Source organism: Papaver somniferum, chromosome 8 (genome assembly GCF_003573695.1).
Source record: "Papaver somniferum cultivar HN1 chromosome 8, ASM357369v1, whole genome shotgun sequence".
Classification (NCBI taxonomy): Eukaryota; Viridiplantae; Streptophyta; class Magnoliopsida; order Ranunculales; family Papaveraceae; genus Papaver; species Papaver somniferum.
This window is the reverse complement of record NC_039365.1, coordinates 76780571-76801857: the sequence shown is the minus strand read 5'-3', so window position 1 is coordinate 76801857 and position 21287 is coordinate 76780571. Positions and strand designations below refer to the sequence as shown.

At 37.6% G+C, this 21287-nt stretch overlaps 1 protein-coding gene across 1 annotated transcript in view; it reads right to left on the bottom strand.

Moving 5' to 3' along the window:
- Positions 1 to 3744: 3744 nt before the first annotated feature.
- LOC113301172 (heavy metal-associated isoprenylated plant protein 30-like) overlaps positions 3745 to 21287 on the bottom strand; it is a 30583-nt gene continuing 13040 nt past the window's right edge. Inside the window, exons 2-3 of the mRNA XM_026549934.1 lie at positions 14557 to 14632; positions 3745 to 4267 (exon numbers count right to left, since the gene is read on the bottom strand). Of these exons, the coding sequence (XP_026405719.1) occupies positions 3930 to 4267; positions 14557 to 14632 (414 nt within the window). The 3' untranslated portion in view covers positions 3745 to 3929. The remainder of the gene's footprint in view (positions 4268 to 14556; positions 14633 to 21287) is intronic.

The window sequence follows — 21287 nt, the reverse complement described above, 5'->3', positions numbered from 1 at the left end:
GTGTATTTGGGTACCCTCGTCTTTTTGACTTTTTATGCACCTAGCTCATTATACTAAATATTTGTACTTGGGTGTTGTATATTATTTCTAGGGTGTTGTATATTATTTCTGGCATCTACAACTAGGAATACAAAATTAAGTGCAAGATAAACTAGATAACATAGCAAGAAGTATAATAATGTAAGAGCTTAGTGATATTATCTCCCCTTTAAGGACCACAAGGAAATCAAACTCTGATAAGCTTTTCTTTTCACTCACCGTCCAGTTTCAATGTCCGCGCATGTAATAACGACCAGTGGCGAATCCAGAATTTATTTATAACTAAAAGTGTAATGGGGGCATGATTTTATTCTCGAGATCATAACTAAAAGTGTAATGGGGGCATGATTTTATTCTCGAGATCATAACTAAAAGTGTAATTGCAACATATCTCATATGCTCATATTGAACTAATTAAATAGCATATGCTTCGTTCAAGCAGGAAATTCGTATTAGTTGAATACTAATATAGATGGTGTATTATTAGTATTCAGCTAATATTTAGCCAGCTTCTTTCCGGCGTCAAAATTTCGGGCTTTGAACATCATCAATTCACCAATGCACCATTTTAGTTATTCTTGTTTTTCAACTGGTGTATTCTCGTGAGGGATTCAAAAAAAATTCAAGACTCTTGTATATCCGTAAAATGCATTCCATGGTGGAGTAAATTAAACACTAATTAGGAGTAAAAACCAAACGCTATTTAGGAGTAAAAACCCTAACTTAATTATATAGAACTGGAATCGCTGTATGCCAAACTTGATTAGTTTTTACACAAAATTGGTTAAAAAGACCAAAATCAATAATTCCTGGGTGAAAAGGATATATAGATTTTGATACTTTTTAAATGGACAAAAATGTTAAAATAGCCTGGATGTAAACAGTTTCATCCTACCCATTTTCAAATACTTTTTCTTATTTTTAATTTACATCAGGATGCATCCAGTTTCATCCTCGCTATTTTTTAAGTTTAAGCTAGGATGAATCCAGTTTCCTCCTTGCTATCTTTTTTTGTCCATTTCACACGTAATAATTTTTACTCGTCCATTAGAACCATGTTTTAAAAATATTGGGACAAATGACCCATTTTCCGTAGTTTTTAACTGTTCAACTCAACGCCACTAAGAAGACAAATTTGTTTCCGGTAAAAAAGAGATTTTATCTACAAGTAATCCTTAATCTTAGCCTAGTTGTTTAGGTCGTGGTAGTGGTTATAAGAAGAATCCTATTATTGGGGCTTTGAAAGTCAATAGTTTTTCTGGGGCTTTTTAGGGTCATGAAATAGCAAATGAAGTTATCCTTTATCACATCATATTCCTAATGACTATTATATCCTTACCTAAATTTCACTATTCATTAAAAAAAAAATCCTAAATCTATAATCTTCTCCTTCTCCTTCTCATTTACAATCATGATGATCATGATTTCATCATGATGAAGATCTTAAAAAATAAAATAAAATAAATCTATTATCTTCTCCCCATCCTTCTCTTCTCATTCATAAATTATGAAAAGATGATGAGCATAATTTCATCATGATGAGGATGATGATCATCAAGAAAACCCAAAACTATTATCTTTTCTTTCCCCTTCTCATTCAAAGATCATGATAAAGATGATGATCATTATAGAAAGAAAAAACTAAGAAAACCCACTATATTTTTTTTTGTTTTAAATGGTTAAAAAAATCCAATTCAATGAATTTCAGGTAAAAAAAAACAGTTTCTGAAAGTATTTACGGCTGGGAGTTCTTAGATTCCCAACCGTGAATCAAGATTACGGTTGGGATAGTTTGTCGACCCAACCGAGAGTCCATGTTTCGGCTTGGTTTTTCCAACCGAAAGATTTTTCGATATTTTTTTTGGTTTTCAGAACCAGTTACGGCTAGGTTTTTCCATCCTTAACTGCACTTCGGCTTGATTTTCGGTTGGGATAATTTATCGACCCAACCGTAAAACGAAAAAACGGTTGGGAGTTAATGGTGTTCCAAGCCGTATTTTTTATTTACGGTGGGGAAATAAAGAACTCTTAGCCGAAATCATTTTTCTGATTATTTTTGTTTTCACAACCAATTAAGGTTGGGTTTTCCCAGCCTTAACTGGTTCTGAAAACCTAAAACATTAAAAGACTGATTTCGGCTGGGAAAACTAAGCCGAAACATGTACTTTCAGCCAGAAAAACATAGACGGAGACGCTCTTTTACGGTTGGGAGTTCTTACTTTCCCAACCGTACAAGTAGGTTCAGGGTTCACGATTGGGAATACATATATTTTCCCAACCGTAATATAGGATTCACGGTTGGGAAAGTGTGAACTCCCAGCCGTTACAATTTCAGAAACTGTTTTTTTTTCCTCACATTAATCGAAATGAATTTTTAAGTCAACCAAAAGTAAAAGTAAATGGTGGGTATTATTAGTTTTGATTATTTTCATCATCTCTACGCGATGGAGAAGATGAAGAAGAAAATAGGAAAAAAATAATAGATTTTGGTTTTTTTATGATCAACATTTTCATCATGATGCTATGAAGAATCACGATGTGATCGAGAAGAAGAAGAAATAGAAGAAAGAAAGTTGAATTATAGATTTAAGTTTTTTAATAATTTCATCATGATGAAATTATGATCTTCATTTTCGTTATGATGAAATCATGATGAGAAGAAGAAGAAGAGAAGGAGAAGAAGAGTAGATTTTTTTTTTAATATGTTTATTGAAAAGGGTACATTTGACTTTTACTATTAGCTAGGTTTCCTCCTATCCATATTAGTATGTTAGAACTCAAAAAAGTCCCCAAAACCCGTTGACTCTAAAGCCCTGGTAATATGATTCTATAAGAAACGTTGAATTTAGTTATGGAAGTTGCATTTCATACGGCATTTGTATAAATTATGAGGGCACCACGTTATTCTAAATTAGAGTTTCATATTTTTCGAAAAACCAAGGGGGGCCAGTGACCCCACTGTAGATTCGCCACTGATAACGACCTCCGATTTAGATTTACCGTGTGTAGGAAAAAGAAGAAGCCATTGAATACCCGCCTTTAGAAATCGGAAACTAATCACTTTCGTTGGATTGTCTGTTACCACCAACATAGGTCACGGGATAGATGCCTTTAGAAATCGGAAACTAATCACTTTCGTTTGATTGTCTGTTACCACCAAAATAGGTCACGGGATAGATTCCTGAGTAAATTCAATGTTTTGATTTTTTTTTCTTTCCCCTTTATCTATTTCTCCGTTCTATCGACCTAAAAGCTTAAGAAAATGAAAATGAAGATCTCATCTATTTTTTCACCAGATTAAAATCGATTGTTTGAGTTTTGACGGTCTAATGATTTCAAGATTTTCAGATTGGAAATAATGTACAGATTTGATTTGGGAGAATAAAGAACACCAATAGATTTAAATTAAAGCTCAGTGTTTTACGTGCAATGCATGTGTACTCTGCTTGTTCATAACAAAGATCAAGGGAATCAAAATAGTTACGACCAAGAGAGAGCCGATCCTTATCTTGCAGGTTAAAGGTCTTTATTTATAGGACATGCCATTGTGTTCCGGAGGTACTCAAAGGCTATCTTAGTTAAGTTACATAAATTATAGGGTATGTTATGGATTGCCTCCTTACATACTAGCCTTATGGGATCTTTAGATACATATGCAAATCAACACTACAACGCGTAACTATAAACCACATATAAGAATGCCCACATGATTAGTACATGTGTGGTGCACACTTATCAAAGAAAACAGATGCATTAACCGTGACCTAGATATAACCTGGCCCGGACCTGTTTCCTAATCAAATCACTAATAATAATCTGACCAGATAAACAACAGAACTTGCTAATTGCATGCACAACAACATCATTTTGATATAAGATCAAGGTTCCGCTTACATGAGACAACATGCGTTAACATTATCATCATTGAAGAAATTACTGACTTCATCATCACCTCTGGTTGTTGCATTAAGACTTCCATGTCTTTCACCAACATTATAACCATGTCTCCAGTAGTTATAGCTCTCTTTGTAGTCATTTGTCATGTCTTTGAAGTAATTGTTGGTGGTGGTAAAATACAACGGCTTATCTGCCCAGAACTCAGCCCTTTTGCCACTTCTCCTCACTGCTTTTAGTACTTTGTGTGGGTCCACGTAACCCATTACCGTCACCTTCTCCATCTCTAAGTCCACTTCTATTGAATCAATGCCTGAATAGTATATCACGAAACTATGTTTAAATAACCTCCCGATTTTAGGGGCCACCCGAAAGGATTTAGGGTCCATCAATTTATACCCAGCCAAAGACTCTAGTTAAGGGGTACCCTATATGATATTGAAGTTACATAAATGCCCTTCTGGTAAAACTGTATAAAAACCAAATCAAAAAAAATTCTACTCATTTCAACTCTTCTTCTTCCAGTTTCATATTATCTTCCGATTGTGGAAGAAAAAAAAACTTTCCCTCGTTCTTGTGTTCAACCGAAACATCGTCGCGAATCGTAAAATCAAAACATCGTCGATTCATTTATAAAACAATGGATAAGGGAAATGAAACGCACAGACCTAGAACCAAAAACGTTGCTCGGGGTATCGATCCAAAGATTGGGATTTTAGCAAGAAATAAAGAAATTGTTGCTGCAAATGAAGAAGAACGCGAAGAAGAAGTACCCGTCGATGTAGTCGGTGGTTGCGATTCCGATAGTCAAACACTTCGTCAACTTCAAATGGCCCCAATTAGGTAAGAATCTATCATTTTTGGGGTTTATTTCGCTTTAATTCGACGAATCGAGAAAAAAATTTCTAGGGTTTTCGGTTATTTATCCAGATTCGGGCGATATTCATGCTTATTTACTTCCGAATGTATTCGTGTTCTTCATTTCTCAAGAACATCGACAGTATTCGGGAGAAATATTTGATGGTTATCGGCCGAATATTGTTGGCCATATCTTCCTGGATACAAACTGGTAATAATCGGTAGTTTAATGAATTTTTTGGCTCCCGAATATATTTAAGTAGACACACAGTATTCGGAAGTACACTCACTACCGAATATATATATATATATATATATATATATATATATATATATATATATATATAAATTGAAAAAATCTCAAAATTTCTGATATAGGAAAAATCCCATTATGGGGCCAGTATTTGTTCGGAAGACAATATAATGTTTTATACCTTCGATTGTGTAGGATAAAATTTTAGAGTTTCTGAACTCCAGTTGATGAATATTCGGTTGTAAACATGTTTAGTTATATTCCGATTGTTTTTCATTCGGGAAAATATGTGTCTTCTTACTTCCGAATTTGTTCATTCGGGTTATAGTTGTGTACTTTGTCTTCCGATTGTGTAGGATGAAAAATTTAGATCTTCTGAACTCCAATTGATGCATATTCGGTTGTAAATATGTTTAGTTAGCTTTCGATTGTTTTGTATCCGGGAACAGTATGTGTCTTCATACGTCCGAATGTGTACATTCGGGTTATATTTCCATACTTTGTCTTCCGATTGTATAATTTGTAAATATTGTTCCTTTCTTTGTTGTTTGGAAAAAGTCGAGAAAGGAGGAAGAAAGTGACAGCTAGTGCTAGGAGGGAAAGGAGTGCCAAAGATAATTCAAGTGTTCAACAAAGCTTACAAGAACAAAGCAGTCAACAAGGAGTGCAACCAAGTGCTGAACAAAGCGTAGAACAACAAGGCAATGAACAAGGGGTGCAACCAAGTGTTGAACAAGCCGCTCAACAAAGTGCAGAACCAACTGCTCCACAAGTTACACCCCACCATGAAATTGAACCAGTTGATCCAGCGCCAAGAGTAGAAGAAGAAGGACAACCAAGTGGTACCCAAAAAGCCAAAAAAGGAAAAGATGGTGTAAAGAAGGATATTGCTAAGAAAGCATCACATCTTGTCCCTCAGCACTTGAAGAAGAAGGGTATTCCAGCAGGCACAATCCTTGGGCTACCGGCGGATGGAGGAAAATTGCTATTTGGATACAAAGACTCATGGGCCAGAGAAATATACGAAACCGAGGTAATAAAATTACTATTTTTTATTAATGTATTGTCTATGTGTTATATCGTAATATTTATATTAAGGATTTTTTATGTACTTTAATAGGATCATCAAGATGCAGTCCGTCTACTCAAACCTACCGCCGCACCAACAAAAATGCTTGCGTGTCCTTTATCCGGTGAATGTGAAAGGTTCAAGTCAATTGTTGCCAACTCGGGGTTAGCTAATGCCGCCGAGAATTCATTGTTGGAACATGATCGTGTGGCCATATCGGCGTTCGTGGAGAGAATGTATCCTGAGACCGATACTTTCCATATGCCGTTTGGGGAGATGACGATTACCCCGGATTATGTTGTGCAGATTCTTAACCTTCCCGACCAAGGCACAGCTGTGAAGTTTAACTACACAAAGCAGTTAAGTTGGGCACAACTTTATGCTCTAACTAAAAAGTGCTTAGGTTGGGATGAAGAGACAACAACAGCACAGTTTAGGAGGCATGCAAGTTACAGAACAAGACAAATCAACATTACAGCTTTGATGAATATGTTCCGAGGCACCTTGGAGAAGGAAAACAATGGAACGTTAACTGATGAGCAAGTGAACCACGCTGCCACCGCATATCTCCTTTGTGTATTGGGATGTGTTATATTCCCCAATACTTCTGGCAACCGGATCGACGCCAACCTTATACAACTTTTGGATCCTCTCCATGAAGTCGGTGACTATTATTGGGGCACGACATGCCTAGCATTCTTGATGGAATAGTTGAGAAAGCTTCGAGGCTAGGAACCTGCCAAGTTGCCGGGAACGTGGCTCTATTGCAGGTTTTTACTTTAACTCTATAACTCACTCTATAGTTATTCGGTAGACAATACATATGATGCATATTCATAACTCCAAATTATGCATATTCGAGAACATGTTACTTAGTTTTACTTCCGATTGTTTAAAATCGGAGTTTAGTCTTGGGGAGTTACTGCCGAATATATAGGCCAAAGTATTATAGGTTACTGAACTCCAAATGACGCATATTCGGTAGGAAATGATCCATCTCTTTTTCCGAATGTTGGTTATTCGGTGGCTAGGTACTTATTTTGTTTTCCGATTATATATAATCGGAACTATTCTTTTGATATTAGAACTGAATATACAGGCCAGAAAAACTATAGGTTACTAAACTCCAAATGACGCATATTCGTTAGGAAATGATCCATATCTATTTCCGAATGTTGGTTATTCGGTGGATAGGTACTTAATTTTATTTCCGATTATATATAATCATAAATAAAGTTTGGAAATTACTACCGAATATACACAATCTATTTACTAAAACTTGGTTTCTTATGTATATAGGCATGGATCTATGACCACTTCCCTATCCTGAAGTTGGCCGGAGAGAACCCGGGGTGGTGCAAAGGTACTCCTAGAGGAACAAAGTATATATTTGAAGACAACCGTTTTAGGACAAAAGAGCAGCAGTTGATTCGCATGAGGGAGATTTTGGACCAACTGAAGGCCTCGGACGTATGCTTTGATCCATACAAGGAAGATCGAGCCAGTGGGCATATAAATGTTCGGTCGGACTTGTCCCTTTATTTTGGACCATTGTAGCACCCCACAGGATATGTGATGTATAACCCCTCTAGGGTGATGCGACAACACGGGTATATACAACATCAACCAGTGGAGGAAATGGGGGATTACTACAAATTGGAGTTGGAGTTGTGCTCTTCTAGTGGTGACAATCTCACGATTGTTCACACAGGCCCACCTACTGTTCTTGATAACTGGGATAAGAGGAATGACTTCATTATTGACACTGGTATACGAACCACCCGAGGTGATGAAAATTCTCCAGACTATATGAGTTGGTATAACAACGTATCACATCCTTTGGTTATCCGTGAAATCAAATCCAACACTACTGCGGCGGGTTCAAGTTATAATTGTATCATCAAAGACAAACCAGCTGGTTATGATAGACTGGCGCGTGTTCTTATATTTTTGTTCATTTTATATTATTCCTATAAATCTTAGGTAATTACCGTTTGATGTTATGTCATTACGTATAAAAAACAAGTGAATAGGTTCAAGCGTGTTTCCAAAATGTTAACTACATGCCTGAAGAGCGGAGATCCCATGCCAGCTGAGAAGATCAAAGAGGCTAGAGACCTAGTTGATAATATGGATAACGAAGATTATGATGCGCAGTTTGGGGAGAAGTCACGAAGAGGCATCCGCCCAAGGTGGCAATATCAAAGACGGGTAAAAGAACTCGAGCTTCATCAAGCGCTGAAGGTGCTCCAACTGAAGCTGCTCCAACTGAAGCTGCTCAAACCCGTGGTCGTGCAGGACTGGGAGGTAGTCACGGTCGTAAAGTAAAGAAGAGCAGATAAATGACAATGATTTGTGTTGTACATTCGGGACTTTACAAGGGCCAATATAGAAGATTAGACAACCCATATTCGGAAGTTTGGGTAACTGAGTTGACTTCCGATTATTGCAAGTTCAAAATTTGAAAGTATCAGTTTTTCCCAAATTCTGATTTTTGGGCCATCGTACATTCGGGACTTTACAAAAAACAATTATACTCCGAGTATTACAAGTTCAAAACAAACCATGCCATGACTCTAGGTGGTTCCAAGGGCCAATATAGAAGGTTAGACAACCCATATTCGGAAGTTTGGGTAACTGAGTTGACTTCCGGTTATTGCAAGTTCAAAATTTGAAAAGTATCAGTTTTTCCCAAATTCTGATTTTTGGGCCATCGTACATTCGGGACTTTACAAAAAAAAATTATCCTCCGAATATTACACGTTCAAAACAAACCATGTCATGGCTCTAGGTGGTTCCAAGGGTCAATATAGAAGGTTAGACAACCCATATTCGGAAGTTTGGGTAACTAAGTTGACTTCCGATTATTGCAAGTTCAAAATTTGAAAAGTATCAGTTTTTCCCAAATTCTGATTTTTGGGCCATCGTACATTCGGGACTTTACAAAAAAAAAAATTATCCTCCGAATATTACAAGTTCAAAACAAACCATGCCATGGCTCTAGGTGGTTCCAAGGGCCAATATAGAAGGTTAGACAACCCATATTCGGAAGTTTGGGTAACTAAGTTGACTTCCGATTATTGCAAGTTCAAAATTTGAAAAGTATCAGTTTTTCCCAAATTCTGATTTTTGGGCCATCGTACATTCGGGACTTTACAAAAAAAATTACCAACCGATTATAATATTCGGAAGTAAAACGAAGTAATATAATTTCGAAGGCACGTCATTCAGAAGTAAGATATGTATATGTACTACCGAATATAGGAGTGTTCCAATTTCTCCTGGGTTCTGAGTTCAAAATGCATATAATCGGATAGTTAGGAAAAATTAAAGAGCCCGATTCCTACATTCGGGAGACAACATTGTATTTTTTGCGACCGGTTAAATCATATATCTTCACAAAAAAGTTTCCAAAAAACTTGTACAAATTACATGTTCGAAAAAAAAACGATCAAACATCGTCATCATCCGAGGGGATCAATTCGAGTAACTCAGCGGGAAAGTTGTTGTCCATAACGCGATCCCAATCAACCATGTTGGACTCATATTGTTTCACCCAATCCTTGCAATGGTTCATCGGGAAGTAATTGTGCCACTTACTTAACGGAGGTAACGGACAATCTTTCTTTACTCTTAAACCGATAAAATGCATTTCATTCACAAATGCCATTACGATTCTTCTATCTTTAACCGACTCGTCGCAATCCGTTCTTGTGGGTGCAAACGTCATGCTAAGTCCATACATAGGAGGAACATAGAAATGTACCACGCAATTCAAAACGTCCGCTAGGAGATATCCAAATTTAGGCATTGTCATCCAATACTTGGATCCGATTGTCTTTAATCCCTTTCGGCACTTCACACGCGCAACTAAGTCTTTGAACTCTTGTTCTTTGTCGTATCTATCTCCTAGCCTCATCATCTCCATATAAAAATCCTTGTCCTTCACTAGTTGTACCATCATCTTATTTCTTAAATATTGGCATTGGGTGACATCTTCGATATCCGCCTCTCTAAAGTAACCCATTTGTTCCGTAGCAACGTGAAACCCACAATTTCCATCCCCATCAACCTCGTCGGTCGACAAAACAAATGGAATGATAAGTGGAGGGAGTTGTTCCAAATACTCTTTGTATATTGTATATGTGGATCGATTTGGTCTTCCATTAATATCTCTAGGGCAACGAAGAGTACCTTTGTCCTCTTTTATAGTAAGATTTTCCATTGGTTGGGTTTGTTGCGAGGCGTTCATTTGCTCAACAACTTCTTCGACAACATTGGGTTGACTTACTTGAGAAGGATCTGTAGAGATCTTTGGTCTTACTTGTCGGGTGGTTGGTCTACTTTGATCACTTCTTGGACGACCTCTTTTCTTAGGTTCCGGCTCATCTTCAAATTCGGCTTCCGAACGCTCGTGCCTAGACAATATTATTTTATTAGACAAATACTCCTTCAACTATTTTCTTTGGATGGTCCTCGACACTTCGGTGTTCGGCCTACCAGTGTTCTTTTGCTTAATAGGTTCATCAACCTCCCTTAAACAAGGGTGAAGGGCTTCCTCCAAATTATGCATCAATATTTGTTTTTTGGTGCCGTTTGATGTAGCGTAACGCTCGGGTATTCGTGCACACAATTCTGACTCCAAGAAAGACGGACCATCAACTACCGGGGTGTTCGAAGTGAAATTTAATTGCTTCCAAAATGGATGTATATCATTGATGTCAACCACTTCAACATACCTACCCAACTTATGACGACACGGGAGTCCAATACCTATCATATCCTTGCAAACACAAACCATATTCTCGTCATCATAAGTTTTATATAACTTCAATTGTTTCATCATGCTGTTTATTGCCCATCTTGAAACTTTATGAACAACTCCCCTTAGAAGCAATTTTTCCTTAATATGTTCCATCGGGAATTGGTGTACACTAAATTGCATACATTTCCTAATCTTTACGAGATCACGATTGGCGAATTCATGGATTGCTTCTTGGATCGACACAACTCCATTTTGACTACCAATTAGTATTTTCTTCAGTCGACCATGAGACCCCTCCGCAATGCTTGTCGCCTCGTTCTTGAAGTTACGATATTCATATGTCCATGCAAACACAAACCTCTCCTTAATCGTTAACCATTGTTTTTTACAATACTCAACCGGTTTTGGGTAGTCCGTGCCGTATTCATCCTCAAATTTCTTCAAGTTACATTCGTAAATTTCCTCGGTCATCGACCAAACGATTTTGTCCCATGCTTTCATGAACATTTTCCAAATAATTCCATCCTCCTTCCACTTTTCTTCAAATAACCTATCCTCTTCCTTACGTTCTTCCACGGTTAATTTACTAATGCGCTCATTCTCTTCCTTTGACCTCTTGGTACCCTTCCTTGGTCTTTTAGCTTGGAAATGATGATGGCAATTGGTTTTGAGATTGCATTGAATGCGCCACGTACATTGCAAGTTTTGGGCTTCCGGAAACACTACCGCTATTGCATGCATTAAGGCTTGATCGTTATCCGTTACAATAACCCTTGGAAAATTATCACCGTTATAAATGGACCTCAACGTCTCCAACATCCAAATGAAACTCACATTGTTCTCATGATCCATTAAACCCCATGCAATCGTAAACGTGTTTTTGTCCGAAGTATGGCAAGCAATGTTCAACAACGGCATGTTATACTTGTTTGTCTTATAAGTAGCATCTATCAACAAAATTTGATGAAAGCATTGAGCCAATTGGATCATTTCGGGATGTGCCAAGAAAATACGAACCACTATACCATCCTTTTCTTCCCTTCTCAAGGTGTAGCCGTGTAACTCCCCTAACCACTCCAATTGTTGCATGACCGTTCTACCATCCCATTCAGTCCTTTTGATCGTAGCTAGGGACGACTTAATTGTAGACAAAGAAGACAAGTTGTCGGGGTCGTCCGCCTTTATTTTACTTAAGATCGCACTCGCTTTTTGGATCCGCATAGACCTCACCGTCTGCATTTGATGTGGTTTTAACTTCGCAACCATTACATGTCCAATTAAATCCAACAGATCATCATGGTTGTGACAACCGTTATCAACTTTATACATTTTATACTCTTTACCTTTAATACCATCGGGCTTATAGAATAAAATCTTAAATGAGCATCCTATCTTCTTGGTATTGCTTCGGTATTTCCTATTCGCCTTCCGTACGTACTTACTATTCTTTCCCTCGTGACTCTTTCGCGTCCCACCTCGCTCACAAATCATTTCAAATAGAGTGTCACTAACATGATTATTTTGAACTACCACGCACATGTTATCTTTTTCCTTGTTCATAAGACATTCCTTTGCCTCCTTCTTACTTCCAAATGTCTAAACGTGCATAAAACAAAACAAATCTAATAAGCATAACCATTTAACATATAAATTTTGAAAAAAAAAAGTAGTAATGAGTATACCAAATCGTTTGCATAGTACAGGGAAGTGTCAGGCCTAAAATAGAAATCATCAACAAACTCTTCAACGGCCTGCATATGAAAGCAACAAATTATTATACAATAATCGGAGGTTATTAAATAAGTCAAACTTCCGAATATACTATATTCGGAATCCTATCGGTTACCCAAAACACCCGATTTATGCAAATGAATGTACACCGTTTACTGAGTGCAAAAAATGATATATCGGAAGCTAAAATATATAGTAAAACTGTCGAATATAAATAACCGGGAGATAACTTTAATCGATAAACATCCGATTTTCAAGTTTTCGAAAATTTTATTTTGAGGCCACTGTTATATTCGGCAGTCAAATAATGTTAAACTATTACCGAATGTAAAGGATAAGAATACTGAGTTTTGAAATTTTTTGAGGAATTCGTTTTTGGGGCCATTCGGGGGTAAATAACTCTACATAACTACCGAATGTAGATTTTTTTGGAAAACCAGTTTGGGGTTTTTTCTCATATTCGGCAGTAAACTACTATCTTGGAACTACCGAATATACATATTTGGTACTCAGTGTGTTATATTCGTAAGTTTATTCGAGAAATTATCTACCGAATATGGGTAATTCATGGCATTCAATGCATGCAATGCATGCAATAATCGGTTTTTCTTATTTACAAAAGCACACAAACGCATGCAAATCGAGTATTTGAGTTTCTTAACACAATACATGTGTTTTACATGCATCGTTAGCTTCAATATCAGGCGATTCTCCATTTTCTTCCATGAAAGGGTCGTCTAGGTTTTCCTCTCCACAAAAGTTTGGATCATTCAACATATACCCCAAATCGTCTTCTCTAAACGGTCGTGAACCCTCAACATTTTGTTCTTCGCCATGATTCTCACCTTCTTCTTCATATCCATCCATTTTTTAGTGATAAAATGGGTTTTCCCTTTTTTCCTTCACCTTCTTCTCTATAACTCTAACAACTCAAAAATGAAAAAGAAATGGAAAAAATGAAACAGAAATCATTCTAATACTGCACCGACTACAATCGGAAGTCTAGGTAGTATTTTGGCTTCCGATTGCAATCGGAGGATAAAAATGTTATCATATCCTCCGAATATATAAGGGTAATTTTTCCATTACGAATTACGCGAGATAAGGGCTGGCTACATTTTCCCTTTGGGTGACCTTTTTTGTTTTATTGTTGGCCCCTAAATCTTTTTGAGTGGCCCCTAAAAACGCGAGGTTAAATAACTCGATATGGTATAATAATTTCACAAAAAAAGTGTATTTCCGTTTTGGTTCCAACTAGTATACCAATATTTTTTTATTTTATTTTTTTTCATATATGCAAATTGTCCTGAAAACCCAACTCTCGTATAGATACATGTTAATAAGATAATTACTTTTTTCCATTTACAATACGTATCCGGACACCGCTGGACTCTGTGAAACACCGACACGTCAGTATTGGTGTCGTGTCCGCATCATATGCGTTTGGGTCACAAATGTGTGTGAGACACCAGCACTACACATGTAGAAATCTATACCCTATTTCATTAATCCGGTAATCTAGTGAGTTACGGATAATATAATATAGTTAATTTTTCTACAGGCGGGTTAACCTAACAGACACCATAATATGAAGTTTATTCCATGTATTTACGTGATTAATGTATTTAATATACTATAACATTATTAATTTAATATATATATATACACACGTATTCGCGTTCTAATGATTTTTAATTTTGCAGGGTCAGTTTGAGCTATACCTATGTATTATATAAGTTATTAGCGCTTTGTTATAGACCGAGAAATACAAATCAGATGAAAAACGTCTCTCACAGTTTTTTATTTTTTATTTTTTTATCTGAGGGTCCCATCCTTCAGGAGACGTGCAGATGGTGGGTTGTGAGGGCAGTTTTTTTGTGTAGTTTTTTTCTCGGTACATGGAGACTTTTTGATAAGTTATTGCATTCTATAATCTAGTGAAATTACCTCTCAGCTTGAGAATGGATTTTCTGACAACCCTTTCACAACCTGTGCAGCACATCCTGACTTGAAGCTCCACTGTCTGCAACACAATTATTAATTGAACATGTGATTGATGAGAAAAGAAAAGATAAAGGGAAATTGGAAAAGGAAAAAGTTAATACTCATAGTGATGCTGTTTTTAAGGAAAAGCAAACACGGTTTCTCCATTTCTCTTCTTCTTATTCTCTTTTATCTTTCTTTTGTTATACCTTTTCTTATATAAAAACTTGGTCTTTCTGAACTAATCATCATCTCCATTAAGTTGTTTACCTATTACCCTAACCAATTCAATCCTCACGGTTTAAGTACTAAGAAAGGAAACAAGATTCATGAAAAAAGAGCTTTAGACTCCATTAGTTAATGTCAAGCTACACCGTCCTTAATTCCTGTCTGATTACTTTTGTATTCCAATTAGAGGACGAGATTAAAACTAAGAGGAATTAATGCCAGCATGTATATACCCCAGCTACGCTTTACTTATACAACGGGCTAGTGGATTACACGTAAAAGAAAATTGGTCGAAAAATGTTTTAATTTTCTTTTTTATAAGATAAAATAACCGGCCTGCTTAGGATTGAGGTGCTAAGCTATAAACAATCGGATAAGCGTCAACTTATAGTCCAGAACTGGGTTGGTTAGATTATTTCCTACACAAATAACATAAAACATGCTTTGAAGGAAAAAAAAAACAATAAAACGTTGAACTTCATTTGTTGGATTATTTGTAAGGAAGGAAATAAAATTACTTTTGGTGGGAAATTGAGGTCTAGACAAAAGGTCATTCATACCCTTAACCCATGACTGTTTTATGGTGTTTTTTTGCTATTTTTTGTAATGTTTCTACCGATTATGTTCTTTTCAATTGGAAATTTTTTGTAAAATGCTGAGGTAGTGTGAACACAAAGATTTGGTGTCATCTGAGTATTCACAAATAATGCACGCAGACTCATGACAATACAGTAAATAAGCTGTGCCTGAGGGGAATGGATAGGTTATGTCGAATCCTTGACTCAGAGTTCTAATACTCTTCCTCGTCTCATCAACTACAATCATTTTTCTTGGCTCATACAATAAGATAAATAGTGGATGAAATATAAAATGTACGAACATGATATACCATAAGTATCGAATTGAATATATAAAGTATAAATGCATGAATATAGATGAAACAATTAACTTATATGATTCATCACTCAGATCTCTGTCTACGGGTTTGGGTTTTTCATTATATGCATGAAGGTTATAGAAATAGTCGAATGACTTTGAGACCAATATAAGCCTGCGTAGCAGGAGGAACTTCACTTACACTTTCTCTATCTCTTTGTCTCTCTCCTATTCTCTTCTCAATGTTTTTTCGGCCCCCCTCTCCACTTGGGAGAGAGGGGTATTTATAGGGAGGTTACGTGGGGTCCACTTCTGAAGCCCATTATAACCTTATCCTCTTGTGTTTTGTGCCACTCACGCAGAAGTCTTCGTGTTCTCGGCTGCATCTGCGTGTTCTGTCTGGATACGCAGTATTATCTGCGCTTCCAATACAGTCTGACTGACATGTATGCTGTTTGAGGGTATTTAATGCGGGTAGTTGAGATGTCTGTCCGCGGTAGACAGCTGTCCTCTTCCCCTGTCTTGTCTGCGCCAGTCTGACTATCCCCAGCCGTAGATCTTAGATCTTTCTAGGGATAGGATAAAGTGACTCTTGGCTTTCCACGCGTGATATCATATCTTGATGCCCTTAGCCGCATGTCCTCCACGCGTGTCTTTGTGGGCACGTGGCGGAAGATGAAATGTGTACCTACAATTTGCCCCTTTTCCTCCTACTGGGCGGTTAGTCGAAGTGGGAAGAAAAAACGTGTTACTCTCTTCATCTTCTCTTTACTATTTTCCTAGATTTTAGGGCACGTTCCCCACTATTTGTAATAACTTCTTCTTGGGTAGTGGAAGAACGTATTACTCTCTTTGCATATATATATGAGAAGGAATGTGAAAATTATCTAATCATAAATTTCATTCCTTCTCTTTCCTCGGAATTTTCATTCTTTGTTCTCTGCTTTTGTATCCTTGTTATTAACTGTTGCTGTTGCTACTGTTGCTCCTCAAAGTTTTCTGCTTCTGTTGCTAATGTTGTTCGTCGAGGTTTTCTGCTGCTGCTATTGTTCATTGAGGCTTTCTGCTTAATTTTTTGTTTATAGGTAGGTGGTTTTACTGTGTCTTGATTATCTTTTGATGAACTGTTGCTATATGAATTTGTGATGAAGAACATATATATAAGTGTGTGTATGATTTCCCCTGTTCGTTATTACAAACAGTAATGATTTCTTCCTTCGTATATGCTTTCCCCTATTTGTTATTTCCCCTTTTATTTAGGGTTTGTTCTTATTTTCCATCTGGTTCATCATTATGAAGAACTGGATGAAATTGGGTTTTTTGATTTCTGTTTTGTCTTCTCGGAAATCTGAAACTTGTTTGTGTACTACGCAGACATTGTTGACCGTCCGCGGGTTTCTTATCAAACTCCACCGCCTAGTCCGCGTAGATCTCCTCCGCGTAGGGATCCTGATGTTTCTCCGCCTGGTGGAGGTTCGTCTAAATCTTCCCAAGGTGATTCCCGCGTTCATAGGGTTTCGTCTTCTTCTGGTCAGAGGCACTTATCTTCTAAGAGGGGTGAGTCGCATAGAGGGAATACGCAGAAGGGGGACTGGCCAAAAGAGGCTCCTGGCTCCTGGTATATTATTTCTCGTCCCTTAGTTAATCCGCGTGATGATCCTAAGAGAACGCTGGATGTCCTACCTCTTCGGTTAGTGGCGCCTCCTTCAGCGTCTCATCAACATCCTCTACCTCCCCCTCCAGTGTCTCAACCCAAGGGGAGGTCTTCGAAAGAAGTGGTTTCAAAGACTGATGTATCTAAGGTTCATCCTAAGAGGAAAGCTTCCGAGAGAAACCCTTCGAAGGGTTCTGCGCCTGATCCCGTGGATGAGGAAGATATTTCTCAGGAAATACGTAGCGTCGTTGTTGGGGAGAAGAAAGTGACCTTCCAACATATTGATCTGGAGGTTTTCAAGGAAAAACATGGTCTTCAGCTATTCGATGTTCGTTTTTACGCTGCTGATGATGATATTACTTATGAGATGATATCGACATATAATTTTGATGAATTTCATCTGTTGACCACGGTGGGGGCCTTTGAAGCGGGTCTTATGTTGCCTTTGTACAAGTATGGGGATTCTTTTTATTATGATGTGCTGGCTGGTCGAGAGGGTTCTTCGAAGAACACACACTGTCGCTCTATTTCCCAACTTCATGGGAATTATCTTCGTGCACTGAGGGAGTGTTATCTTCGGAGCAAAGGAGAGACAATGATGACTCTTTATGTTCCCAATCCTGAGGAAAGGGAGTGGTATACGCCTGAGAATTTTAACAAGTCTTTCGGTGACTATGTTAACAGTAGGAATCGTAAACCGTGGAGTGTGAGCCTTCGGAATATTCCCGCTCTGTCATGTACCCTGTATTGGAGGGGAGTGCCCATATCATATCTGTGTAGGTAGTTGGTAGTATTTAGTCAGTTGTAATGGGTGGTTTAGATTAGCCCACTTGGATAGTCCGTGGACGTCAGATATTGAGAGAGTGAGTGAGTATTTATTCTCAAGTCTGTGTAATTGAAACATTAAGCAAATTATTAATCAAATTAGAATTGTGTTCTTCTTAGGCTGTGTTCTTTGAACTCAGAGGCTTGATTCTCACGAATCAAGAGAGGTTTATCCTCAATTTATCATTCCAATCCTGTCATTGTACTTAGGTACATGACAATTGGTATCAGAGCCGTTTTTTCCTGAGAAATCATGGTTGATGAGATGAATTTACAGGAGGAAAAATGGGCATATATGAATGGGAAATTGGTACCCATAGTGAAGTTGGAACGACTAGCAACGGAGGATTTAGACACTTGTCGATGGTGGTATCGGTTTTACATGGAAAAGAGTATATCTCCAGATCGAGAGAAATCCATTCGGAAGTGGTCAAAATTGATGAACAAGACATTGAAGAAGTTGACATCAATTATGTTTATTAGGTATACTTCTTCAGCTCATCAGCCTCCTTGCAGAGTGAAAGTCGCTGCATCATCTGTTGATGAATTTTCAGAATTGATTCCCACTTTTTTCTTTGAAGAAGTTTCAACTGTGGTTAACTCAATTCCTTCAGCTATCGGCGAAGAAGAGGATTCTCTCAATTCAGGGTTGATTCCTTCAATTTTCCTTGATGGAAAGAATGATTTGTCTGTTGATCAGAGTTTTCCGTTTGATAAAGTGGCGAAATATGATGTTTTCGAAGGAAATAGGTTAAGTGAATTCCAAATTTGGAAGTACAGCAGCCAAGAAACAATGGCCTGACTGAACTAATTGTGATAAATGGCGTCCAAATTTTTTCTGAGGCCTATGCAAATGTTCACTGTTTGACCAAGTTACTTTTTCTCTACAGCAAATTTCTAGGTATGGCTTGTATCCACTTCAAACTTGATGATTCTCGTAGCATATTTGATCGTGGTAAGTATTTTCGAATATTGATTCTTAGCTCTGGGTTTAATTCAGATTATGGGTTTCTAGATTCGATCATTCATGTGTTTGCTAATAATACTGAAATTCGAAATGATAGTAACCTGCTCGTTAAAATGTCTAAGAGCGAAACTGGGAGTTTGAGCAGTGATATATATGATTTTCTCTTACAACTTCATCAAGGTAAGATGTTTGTAAAAACACTTTCAATGGATATGTGTGTTTGGAGCACAAAATTTTTTCTCAACCACACACTGCATACTAGGTTGTCTTATAGCCGTTGTTTCAAGTATGCTGCTATAGTATTTGATCGTGGGAAGGGGTTTGAACTAATTCAGGGACTTTCATATTCTGTGGATAACTATGAAGTTGGTTTTGTTCTCCCTGAGTCTGGCTCAAATGTTCTTGCTTGTACAACTTATCATGGTGGAATTTGCTTATACATTTACTTTGTCTATACTTGCTCCCTCTTTGACCGTGACAAGGGGTTCGATAGCTCACTTTTAAAGACATACCACAATTAAAAATTTGTTCATAGGCTAATTAATATGCATGAGTTCGAATCAGATTCTTCGTTTTGTGCTTCACTTCTACTGATGTTTGTTAAATCTGGTAACAATGATGATAGTAGTAAGTTGTTTGCACAACTTTTACAAGAAAATAGTTTAACAACGAGTACTTATATGTCTCTGTGGATGTTCATGTTTGATATTGAGCATGTTAATGTCCAGCTGAAGTATGTGTTGCCTGAGGTGCTTTCGGGTTGTCGGTTTGAGTCTTGGGGTGTTGATTTTTTCCGAAATCTTCAAGAGGTTTTTAAGCCAGCAACTGAATGGATGGGCTTCTCGTCCCTTTCAATTTTACGGATCACATCGACAGCTATTCATCCATGGTCGTCTCAGCTGTGTATGCAATATCAAACAAAGAGAGGCTATGGGAGGATGCTGATGATCCAACTTGTGCTCATTCTTCCGCATGCTCCAATTGTGTCCAAGTTAATGGATTTCTTAAGATGGAAATACAAATTGAATTCTACAGGTCTAGAGAGTGTTACACATTTGTGGCTGTTGGAAGGATACTTGAGGTGGAAATTCCGATTGGTTCCATCTGGTTGGTGGAGAATAACAAGTGGTGTTGTTTTCACTTGGGTTTTTACTAAGCTACTTGAAGAATCTAGTAAATTTCCTGAGAGTGCAGCTTGGAATTTCTGGAATGTTGGAGTTGATCATCTCTTGCAGATAAACATGGGAAAGGTAGGTTACAACTTCATTGTGGATGTATATAACTTCGCTCTTCTCGATTCTGTCTGCAGTCTGTTTGATCGTGGGAAAGAGACCATCCTTCTCCTAGGGGTTTCTTATTTTGCTGCTCTAGATTCTAAGTTTGGGCATCGAATGAAGATGCGAAGTGGTGGGATTCAGAATGCTTATCAACGCTTTTGTGGTTATGAGTGCATGCAACTCAGACTGTTTGATCAAGGCCCTGGGAAACGGGGGGAAGCATTTTCTCTTATGGAACTGAAGTGTGGGTTACTTGTGGGGATTGAAGTTCATTACTGTGCATTATTATATGTTCTTCCACCTTGTTTAGCGAATTTAATATGTGTGCCCTTCGATACTTTCTTTATATTTTATCCGGTGTTAGTCGATCTGCAAGTGGGAGCTCTAGTTCTTCCTGTATGTGCACAGTTAAAGGGGATTTTATCATATCAAGCAACAACATATTATTGTTGGGCCAAATTTCTTATAAGGAGCACGAGAACTCAGGTCTTGTTCATGGGGTTTCATTTTCGATATTTGTGGATGCTAATGTGTGAGATTAAGAATGTTCATGAGTTGTCTCATCAAATGCTTGAAATGTGGAAGGAGGATTATTTCTGGATAGATATTTTAGTAAGAAAAGTGGGGACTAAGGTTTTACCCTTGGTTGTTCAAGCTCTGAATGGGTATTGGCTGTTTTGGGACTATTTGAAGTGGAAGTTCAAGTTGTACTCTACAAGCCTGTGGAATGTGGGTCACAATACTTGCAAACAGTTTATGAAGGCAGTCTTGAATTCAGCTGGTAATTATCACTACCTGCTGCTTACTCATGTGACCTACGGGAGCCTTATTGTTCAAGGGGAAGCTGGGTTGATTTATCAACCAATGG